Below are 11528 nucleotides of genomic sequence, written 5' to 3'. Positions count from 1 at the left end.
CCTTTTCTCGCCTCTGCCTTTTATGTACTTAGTCGTGGTATCGCCTCTCATTTGAAAGGCACTCGCTGAGCCTTGATCCTCTTCCCCATTCTAATTTTAATTGTTGACACTTAAAACTACCTGCCTAACGATTCAGTCATTAAGGGCGAGATTCTGTGCAAAGGGATTGGAGGTTGAAGGCAAGGGCTGAGGGGTTTGCACCTCTTCCTAGGGGAATCTTCTCCGCTCTTTTTTGTCCAGATGAAAAGAAAAAAGTAGGGTGCCGGTGTGTTACCATCTCCCCACGGTCTCATCCAAGCACCCCAGGGTGCAGGAATGGACAGAGAGGACACCGCCCTACACCTCGCTATTCCCTGCTCTGGCAAACCAACTGGAATTACTTGAGCAGATCCCACCTCTGGAAGGTGCCTAAGGACCCCCCCGCCGCTGCCCCAGCACCCTCCGCCCCAGAGCCCAGCTGTCCCGTCCGACAGGCAGGGTCGGGTAGACCAGGTCTCCCTGTCCGCTTGGCAGCTCCGGAGGGCGAAGGTGGTCCCGGTGCGGCGTCCGGGGGTCTCCGGCACTAAACCATCTCCCCACAACCAGCCGGGAGCCCACCGAGGGCAGCACAGATCCACTCCTTGTCTTCCCTTTGTTGTCCTCTTCCTTCCCTTTCCCCGGCTCTTATAAACCTTACAAGAGCCTCGGGACTCTCGTAATAGCCCGTCATTGTGTTCAGATCCTAATGCACTGTCATTAGCACTGTTGTCTTCTTCTTTTCTATTCCAAGGGCCAATTTAAATCGCATTAAAATCCTAAATAGCTGGCTTAATTAATGGCTCTCGCGGCTCCAGCTGAGATAATCTCCAGACGACTAAAGCAAAATCGGTCGGTGACTTTCAGCTCCCCGGGAGTTTCGGGAGGGGGAAGGGGATGGAAGGGGCTGAGCGGCGGGTTGTAGTGGGCTCTGTCCCGGCACCGAGCGCTTCGTCGGGCAGGGAGAGAAGCGGAGCGAGAACAAGCAAGACCTTTGGGAGAATTTTGGGGAAGACATGTGAAATTGGGGTTTGGGTGTTTTGGGGGTTTGTGTGTTTGTTTGGATTTTTCTGTGGGTTTTTGTTTGCTTGTTTGTTTCTCCTAGTGATCTGCAAAGGGGTCTTTTCTGGCTGTGTGCAGAAGTGCAATGGAAAGCCCCTGGGTAGACATTTCATCTGTTTTGGGGGTCTGTGCTGCTTTCCTCTCCAGCTGGGTGGAGGTTGTGTATTATGTTGTCTTCTGACTCCCTTTGCTTCATTCCGAGCTGGGGGCTGTCATGATCCACACAGTCCCGGCTTGGCCTGCCTCAGTGGAGGGTTCAGAGACGTGCACACACGGGATACACACCGCACAGAGCAGTCCTCGGCAACCCGCAAACTCAGGCACACATGCAGGGAACAAAATGTGTAAAAGCACCACGCGAGTGGACTCACAACACACACACACCTGTCAGTGCCTTCTGCGAGGAGCACAACTCCCTCTCTCCTTCATTTGCTCTGCCCCACGCAGATCCCACTCGTGGGACACCGTAGGCAAAGCCTCAAACCCTCATCACACCTTCACACACACACAAAACCTTCCCAAACCTTCCTCTTGCAGCCCCGCAGGCTCAAGCACACTGTCCAGCCACGCACAGCTCTTTTCCCAAACCACTACTGCAGAGGGTCTTTGGAAAGTGATGAGTTCTTATGGCTTGTGCATAGGAAAGAGGGCTGAAGTAGATTTCTTTTCTTTTGGCTCTGGTTTGGGTCCTGTTCTTCACCCCAGAACCTGTAGGAGCTTTCCTCTATCAGCGCTGATACATCTCGCTGGCAGAAGACTAGTTCTGGGTGCCTGAAATTTAACATCCTTTTGCATGTTCATGCAATCTTTAGAGTTGAGTTCTTGTAATAACCTCCGCTTACTTATATTATTCTGTTTTCCACCATAATACCTTGCTTCTCCCAAGCTATTTTTTTAACATCATTTAAACTTAAAACTCTTAATAGCCTTGAAAATGCTGTGTACTCAAGAGGCTGGTCTTAAAAACAGCTGACCATCCCCTCAGTCCTACTGAATCTTCTGGTTTATATTTTAAAAAAAATTGTCCTGTACATGCAGCCATGTCCATCTTTCCTTAGCATGAATGTTGTAGTGAGGGACGTTATCTGAGATTGTTGATGCTCATGGACTGTGCTGGTTTACACGACTACTTACACTATACAAAGTTTGTACATCTAAGTGAAACAAACAAACAAACAAAACCCAGGAAAAAAAAAGCAGTACTTACTATTTTTCCTGACAAATGTAAATGAGTTTTAGAATTTTTGATATTTAGTTCCTGAGATTTATGACTGGGTCATGTGAGGATAATTTGGATAAGATTTTAAATTGCTTCTGGACCTTTGGGAACTGAACATGGGATTAAATAATACTGATAAACTCTATACAGTTAACTGCTTGCTTAAATTTGCAACTTTCAAGGGAAAAAGAAAGCTGAGGAGAGGTAGATTTTCGTGTCTTCATTTTGTAACATACTGTAAACTTGCCAGAATTTCAGAACAGAGTAGAAAATATACTATAAACTGGAGACTCCTACTAACAACACCTGTAGATAATAAATAATAGACTAATAAAAAGCATAGCATGTTATTAATATTTTATAAAAGATTAATCTGCAGGCACTCATGCGTGCTTACATTTATAACGTACACAAGCACATGAACATACATATATCCTGAAAAACAAAATAAACAGTACTTCTGCGCTGTTGTCACAGAAGTTCTGTGCTGTTGTCACCAGTATATTACAATGTTTCCTTCCATAACTACATTACATTTATGGGTGAATATCTTGGAAAAAGAGAGAACCTCTTTTTGAATTAAGATACCCATCGTATTGCAGCTGTTATGATTAACAAATAAAAAGTGACCTTACAGAGTGTAAGGATGTATCTGTACAAAATTACAGACATGCATTTTTAAAAATATTCGTGTTTAAAGTGTAAAAATCATCCATTGACATCAACTAATATATCTCTCATTTCTAATAAAGTGAGAGAATACTTGAGAAAACCATAACACCTGAGAATACAGATTTCGTCAATGAAAAGATGCATAAATACTTAACTCTGAGGGCGTCAGGGAGACTTACATTTCAGCAGATGCCCAAGCACATAACTAAATCAGAATAAATGATCTCACTCCAGCCACCCTATTGTCTTCTTCATCTATACAAAGGGAGACCTACAATCAAAACAGATCAAGCTCTTTTTGCGTTATCAGGATTTTCATTGTGTTGACAAGACTATTGGGTTAGAGTATGGTTCTGTTGTTCTTTCTGCCGTAATCTACACAATCCATCATCAGCTTGCATCGGCATTTTGTGCCGATTTGTGCTATTTGATGGGGAAGCAGGAATAAGGCAGGGAAAATATTCTCACAGTGTTTGCTATGACTACCTTTTGCGGTATCACATAGCCTAACTTTTGTTCATCCTGGGCTTGGGAAAAAAAAGTGAAAGCACAGTTCACACAAAGGAGTACATTGCGTCAAGTCTGAACCATTCAGATAGAGGGAAAAGGATCGAGCCTCAAAAGTAAGCTAGCAAAAATGAACGTAGTCTTTTGTTATTCCTCTCCCTCAGATCCCTTGACAATAGTCTCCTGAGGTGATTTGGTAGCTTAGATGATCCAGTATATGGCAATATTGGGCCCCAGGTCTTTCACCTAAATGGGGTCTGCTGCACAAAGAATATCTCTTCCTTTCCTATCTTTTTCCTTTCAAACAATCATATTTGTTGAAATCAACATGAAGATGACAGATCAGAGAGTAAAAAAACTGTGTCATGAAGAAAGAAGTAATTGAATAGAGTTGGATAAAAAAGAAGCCCTGAAGAAGGGTTTGTGTGCCTGAAAGCTTCTCTTCTTTTTTGCTTGATTTTTTTCCCAAATCTATCAGTTGCTATATAAAATATGTTTCCCCATTCATCTAAACCTTCTTGCTTGTGCCTTTAGACCTTCGTGGCTGCAACAGCACAGCTACCACCATTTACAGTCATCTCTAACACAGTACCTTATGGCAACAGATTATTTCAGACCAGGCCACGTAATCACTTCCCTGTGCAAATAAACAGTTGTCTTAAAAAGAGTCTTTTTAACATTCACAGACCCATTTCATGTGGTACTTGAAGCACAGAATTGCTGAGGCAATCTGCTGGATGATCCTACCAGTTATCTCACCTTTTGCCTGCTCTCATTTTCTTTTTCCTAGCCTTGCAGTAGGACCGATGGAGTGGGTAACTGGTCAGGGAGCAATAGCCACAGGTTTCCCTTCCTTATGTACACTGGTGGGCTTATTATTTTGCTGTGACTATGTGTGAGGTTCTTCATCTGATGAGCTGCTGATGGCATCTTATGTATCCTAGCACCAGAAGGCAGTCTAAAGTTTTCTAAAGCAAATAAAAGCTGCTAAGAGCAATAGCGATCTCCAGGTTGAACTGCTAGACTCATTGAAAGGCATTATTTCCATTCTATTTTTGTGGGAATTTTCTTCTGCTTCTTCAGCTGGTGTCTGTTGGCATCCCACCTCTCAAATACCCTGTTAAGAGAAGATCACCTTGACAGCTGAACAAGCATTGACTTTTCCAACAGCACCTACAGAGACATTGGGTTAATGGGAAAGAAAAGCTGGTTATTGCCACTGCTGTTCAGCACAACTTAAAACATACCTTGTCCTCTCCTCATTGAGCTGCACTTCTTCATAAAATCATGTCTTCACTCTAATGCAAGATCATAATATGGGAGAAGAAATACACAAAGTGGATGTGTTTGGCAGGAAACTTAATCCTTTGTCTTTCAGTGTGGTTGCACTTATCCTTTGGTTTCTTTTTCCAGCAGACCTTCCTTTGTTTACTGTCATCCTTTTTTCTGTTTACCACTTGGCGTAAAGGCCAGGACTTCGTCCATTCCCTCTCCAAGGTGGTGTTTGTGGTAGGAGATCCGTGCCTTCAAAACTGCACACAGTTTGTGACAAAGATACAGCTTCATCTAGAAAGCACCACACAGCTCTCTGTTGCTGTGTCAATTAATTATTAATATAGTTAAATAATTATATGCAACAGATTTTACCTTCTTGTAATTTGAAACTTGTTCTCCATGTTTCTGGAAAGCAAATGACTTAGACTTGTTGTTTGGCTCTACTTTTAACCCATACCTAGCTTACCTGGAATTGCTTTGTTTAAGATCATGTTGCATAGGCATGGTGTTTTTAAACATTTTAGACTGTAAACAAACTTCTACTAAATAGTAATAAGAAATGTTGCAGCAAATTCTGGTTAGGGTAGGAACAGCTGTAGGGAACAGGTTTTTTAATTTAAGGAACAATTATTTATCTCGCATGAATGGTGCACATACTGACTTAACCTGTCAAGAAGATAAACTTTAATATGACACTGATTTCAGTACAGTCTCATTATAAAAATTACAGACTTACTGAAGTAAATTAATACATACACATTGCTACTGTTCTTTTGACACATATATATGTACACGTGTATATGTTTTCTGTGACAGGAGATGACAAACAAACAAATCTACTTTATGTTAACACTCTTCACAAATGTACCTAACAGACCAGAAGTTTGAAAATGTTGATTGAAAATATTTATAAGTTTCTGTGTAGCCTTGCCTCAGATATGAAAAAGAAAGCAAAACACCAAAACAACAAAAAAACCCAAAACATTTCAGGCATGCGGCATCAGATTTCTGTATTTGAGCACATGAGCTCATGAACTGTAGCTTTGAGCTGTGCACAAATGCACATAAGTGCACTTGATGTGTCTATATGTTTGGTGATGCATGATTTGTCTCTATATTCTGTCTGAGAAGCGGACACTAATATCTATCCTGTAGCATAATTAGAAAAATCATAAGACATCCTGCCATACTGAGTCAGGATCTCACCCATCTGGGTTTTATACCAAGAGATGTTCTTTTCTGGTTTTGCTGTCAGCACAAATGTTTAAATATACCTTCAAGAGCTGAAATATTTGGAAAGAAATTCTGTTTGCCTTATGTAAGCAAGTAATAGTCTGCCCTTAATGAAATTTCATCCTTCAGTTATATTCCTGTCCCTGCTACAACTGGAACACGCATAGTCACCTTAATTTTAAGAGGGATTATGTGTGGGATAAGATAGTAAAGGTGTTAAGATTTTGTTTACAGTGAGCTATTTTAAGAAATTATTTCTATTCTATTCTATTCTATTCTATTCTATTCTATTCTATTCTATTCTATTCTATTCTATTCTATTCTATTCTGTTCTATTCTATTCTACTCTATTCTATTCCATTCTATTCCATTCCATTCTATTCCATTCTGTTCCATTCCATTCTATTCCATTCTGTTCCATTCCATTCTATTCTATTTTGTTCACATTACAGAATTTAGATTACAAACTAAAATTTTTAAGCATGATAAAGTGAGTTCTTGCAGTACAAAAAGATTTGGATGTTCACAGGAAACAAACACATACCGTGGTAGTTTAAAAAATACAGTATCTTTAAACACTAATGATGAGCACAGATCCATTCTGCTGTGAGGTTTTAATATCATTGTCCTCACAGAAACCACCTGAACTCCTTCTAGTAGTGCATTGAATTATATAGTATTTTATATCACTGTCACATGCAGCTCATTCTCTTTTCTCATCTTTCCTCCAGGGAAGAATTGTGCATGCAGTGGTAAGATTTATTTCTTCCACAGAATTTTTTCATTGTAGTTAGGTTGGAGAAGGCAGGTCAAAGAAAAGTGGTTTGCACTTGGTGATATAATATGTGTTACTTCTTAAGGGTTTTTTTGTTTTGGTTTGTTTTGTTTGGTTTGTTTTGTTTTGTTTTTTGCTTTGTGTTTGTTTGTTTGTTTGTTTTTCCCTGGGAATTTGTAGTATCCTCTTGGACCAGTTTCAGAGAAAGTTTGCTCTCTTGCTCTCCCACATATTAACTTTAAGTTAAAAGCTCAATTTTGCCCGAGGAGTTATTGATTACAGTCTCCATTGAAAGATTTGGTGATCATTCAGCAGTTTTAGACCCAGACTAAGTAATTGCCACTTTCAAGAAATAAACAATTCCAGAACTAACCTGACATAAACTGGTGTAGCTCAATAGAATTCAGTCATTAACATCAGCTGAGGATTTGACCTGACTTTAGAAGGAGCATATGAGAGTTCAGAGGTGTAGAAAACCATTCTGGCTGCAAATCACTGCAAACCTATAGTGCTGTTGCATCTTCGTTATCCTAAACACCGCTGTGAGAGTTAAAATGTACATATCTCATTAGAACACGTCCTGAATTTTTCACCAACTGCATGTTTTAAAACTCTGAGTGATACCTGAATCTGTTTTAATCTTATGTTATTAACCATGCTAGATACAAGGCTGACAATAGGTAACTTTTGCTGACTGTGCAATCGAATGAGGTATCCATAATGATCTAATTTGACTGTAAAGCCTCTAAGATCTACTTTTCCATGACTGAAATTTCAATCTGTTCATGTTTCTCAAAGCAACAGTGTGATGCAATACTTGAAAACAAAACCAAAGCCAAACCCACCACCCTGAAATACTCTGAAAACCCAAACAAAACCAATGAAAACAACCACAAGTAAACAACAGAATTGTTCTTCATGACTGAATTTATCAAAACATGGAATATGAGGTTTCCCCTGCTCTAACATGTTTTTTGGTTTGTAGGTGGCACCTGTGTTGTTAACCCCACCGACCTGTTCTGCTCTGTTCCCGGTCGCTTATCTCTACTCAGCTCCACTTCCAAGTACAAAGTGACCATTGCAGAGGTGAAGAGGCGCCTTTCACCACCAGAATGCCTCAATGCTTCCCTCTTAGGAGGTATTTTGAGAAGGTAAGTTGAAGGTGAGAATAACAAGTCCTAGACAGTGCTGTAATTTCTGTAATTTTTTTTTCTGCAAACAGGTTTTGTTCTACTTCCCCACTTGGACAAGTGGTCACAATTTGGGAAAACAGAGATGGATTGCGAGTGAACACTGTCTCTAGGAAAAATTTTGGTAAATGAGAAAAATGAAGATTGTGGTGTTTACATTTTTCAGAGAAAGTTTACATTTTTCAGTGAACTGATTGGGTTTTTTTTACCCCTCAGTTCAGTTACCCATCAGAGATGGATAGGTGTTGTTTTGCATTGTTTTGAATGTAAAAAAAAAAAAAAAAAAAGAAAGACCTGAAATCTGTGGAAAATTTCACCACAGTTACAAATCTGACTTCTCGTTTAGAAATAATTTCAAAGTAAATTGTTTTAACAAGTGTAGTTACAACCCTCACTCATCAAAAAGTAAAACATAGAGGTGTAGGGATGCCTTTTCCTCCTGTTCTCTCTTGCTTGCCTTTCAAGTACAGAAGAGATAGATAACATTGGTTTTATTTTTCTCATTGTGAGATACTGGAGTGAAAGCAAGTGATTAGGTACAATTTTGTGTCTGACCCTTCACTGACCGGTGTAGACACCTACAAGAAGCAGCAGCAGAGAGGAGGAACGTGGCAGACTGTGCCTCACATTGCAAGTGGAAAAGAAGGAGTCAACTGTAATTCAGCCAGGCATATGGAAGTTGCAATGTCCCTGAGGCATCAACTTAGATAACACAAACTACTTTAATGCCCTTTGATCAAAACTAGCTGGAAAGTCATAGGCTATTTCACTGCTGTCACTGAAGGCCACACGGATCCTCGTACTTATACTGAAAGTCATTTTAACCAACCTGTGTTATTCTAAGATATGTAGTAGTTGAAGAGCTGTCTCGAGCCATCTTCCAGAGTAAGGACTATAGATTGTAAAATTGTTTCAGGAGCATAAGTCCTATTTAACTGCCTCTGTAGGCATTAAAATCCAAAATCTACATCCACAAAAATTGTCCTCTGTTGTTGCTTCACCCTGGAGAGGCTTTCAGCTAATAGTCACAGAAATATTCATTTAAAATACTCATACCACAGACTTCATCAATACCAGTGCAAGCCATTAAGAATGCAATGGTATCAGCCTGAACATGTGGACTCATCTATCTCTTCTGTTAAAATGCTGGAATGATCCCCATAAGTATTTGACCCAGACCAAAAATCACTATTCCAAATCAACCGTGATCACAGTTCAGGAGTTAGCAAAAGCCAGGGACTACTCTCAGCCAGCAGTTTGGATGCACTAACTCTGTTTTATGAGGCAGAGAGTGTAAATGAATAGATTTGGGCAGTCTATATCTGTAGGTATCACAACTAGAGAACACACTCAAATGTTTTGTAGATGACCAGCAGAGATGTATATAACAAAACCTAACCTCTTTCATGGTTTGCTTGAGACCTGGCAGAGTTGGTTTTGCATCCTGTCAGCAGTCACTGTCTAGGTATTTTCCAAACTAGCTTTTGTTCACAATAAAGTGTTCTCAGAAGACATTTCCTGACACACAACCTGGTTGAAGTTGTGCTATCTCTTACTGTATAAAAATGACCATCCAAATGGCGGTATTCCAAGTTTGGTTCCTTCCTCTGCCTAAAGGAACTTCAACTTGCACCCCAAAACATCTAGTTAGGCATGCTTAACACTCAGTGATTGTTTATTCTAAGATGATGGTTCCTTAATCTCATTTGGGGCTAATTAAATATTTGTTGGACAAAAACAAAAACAAAAGTGTAACTGTAATGATGACTCTGTTATCCAATGACCAGGTCATTCCTTTGGGATGCGAGAGATCTGGGTTCCAGTCACTGCTCTATTCAATGTTTAAGCATTTTAACATTAGTTATTCACTGTCAGCTGGCTGCTGCATTCATCCAAAAGACACAGGTTAAAATTCCCTCAGGCTGAGCAAGAAATTGAACCTGCATCTGCTGCATAAGCAGATATGTTTCAAATATTTCAAACACCGAGGAAATGCAGAAAAGCAGGTGTGGCGTCCACCAAGAACCATTCTGTGTGAACAAAGTGATGTAGGCATTTGGGATAGGGGCATAGATAACCAACAATAGCTGGGATTTAAGTTCAACAGTTTCTATTGCTGTATCCTTCTTCCTTGTAAGTATTGGGCTTTGCAGACTACACTTCTAAGTACCCAGGTATCTACATAAATTTTAGCTAGGGCTGGGTTCCACATAGATGTCTCCATTTGAGTAGCCCTCTGGCTTCCTTTTATAGTCAGATGAGAGAGATGGGTAAAGTCCTCTCATTCTAGACATCTGCTTAATATCGTTCTAGAAGTGTGTGCTTATATCAATTGTCTTTGAAGCCTGGGGTTGCTAAATCAGACATAAGTACCTGCACCGTCAATGTTTACATTCAGTCATTTCAATCCCAGGCTCTGTGCCCAAATCAGGATGATGGGTTCCACTAGGTGGGAAGCTGTGTGAAGATCTGATGATCCTGTGACAGACATTAAAATGTCTAAGTTTGTCAAAGGACCAACGTAAAAGACTCTCACAGTACAATCAGGAAATTAAGAATACACCTCTGAATGATTTTCCACTGATGCTGTTAGTGTAGATATTGCTTCTTACATTTGTCAATAAGGTGTGTACAATTTCTAGACTCAAGATGGGAAAAAAAGTGCAGAATAAAGACAAGTTTCTCTCTCCTACTATTCTCTCATGATAGAGCAAAATCCAAGAATGGAGGACGCTGCTTGAGAGAAAAATTAGACAGACTGGGACTGAATTTGCCTGCAGGAAGAAGAAAAGCAGCAAATGTCACACTCTTGACTTCCTTGGTAGAAGGTAGGTTTTATAATATTGCAATATAACATAAACATAATTAAAATGTTTCCTTGTATACAACATGTTTCAGCCACAGTGTTAAATACCATAATCTGTGTTTTGTACGAAGAGGAAAACTGACTTGCCTAAAGCCACAGAAAGAATGAGTGGCAAAATGGAAGTTCACTCGGAGATGTCTTGGCTCCCAGTGAGTGGTTTGTTCTTGCGCTTTCCTCAGCATTGATCTGTGCTTTCTGTGCTGGGATCTGACTTACAAATCAATGATCCAAGTGTTCTTTTGAGAGAGACGAACGTCTTATACCAACTCTGTAAGTAGGTTTGTTTATCCTCCTTTTTTTTTAACTTGTGAATTTCCTGGAGCTGATCCAAAAAAGTGATATTTTTTTTTCCCCCATAAGAAGGCATAATATTTAGACAAGACTTTCCCCCCACACATAAATGAGTGAAATCTGTTTTCAGACAAACTCTAGACAGGCCCAGGAGATACTTTCTTGGCCTTTATTTGTTGTTTAAATATCATTCACCAAATACTGCTGGGCTCTTCAAACCTTCAGCTGGGAGATGCAGGTTCAAACCCCTCAGGCAAAGGGAAGAAACTCTACCTGAATCTCTTCTATTCTTGGTGAATCCACTAAGTACTCAGTTTGTTGTCTGGCTGTGAGTAACAGCTCTGGGAATTTCAGATCCCTCCTCCTTGATGCTGAGAGCACCCAGCTCATCTTAAAGGTCAACACCTTGTAGGATTGTAACCT

The 11528-nt window shown here is 40.1% G+C and overlaps 1 protein-coding gene across 1 annotated transcript in view; it reads left to right on the top strand.

Annotated features, from left to right (window-relative positions):
• The window catches only part of TFAP2D (transcription factor AP-2 delta), a 46490-nt gene that overhangs the window by 9362 nt on the left and 25600 nt on the right, over positions 1-11528 (top strand). Inside the window, exons 4-5 of the mRNA XM_065632538.1 lie at positions 7744-7909; positions 10658-10776. Coding sequence (XP_065488610.1) covers positions 7744-7909; positions 10658-10776 — 285 coding nt within the window. The remainder of the gene's footprint in view (positions 1-7743; positions 7910-10657; positions 10777-11528) is intronic.

The sequence above is a fragment of the Caloenas nicobarica genome, chromosome 3 (assembly GCF_036013445.1).
Source record: "Caloenas nicobarica isolate bCalNic1 chromosome 3, bCalNic1.hap1, whole genome shotgun sequence".
NCBI lineage: Eukaryota > Metazoa > Chordata > Aves > Columbiformes > Columbidae > Caloenas > Caloenas nicobarica.
Note: the sequence above shows the minus strand (reverse complement) of the source record. Positions and strands in the feature narration are given on the sequence as shown.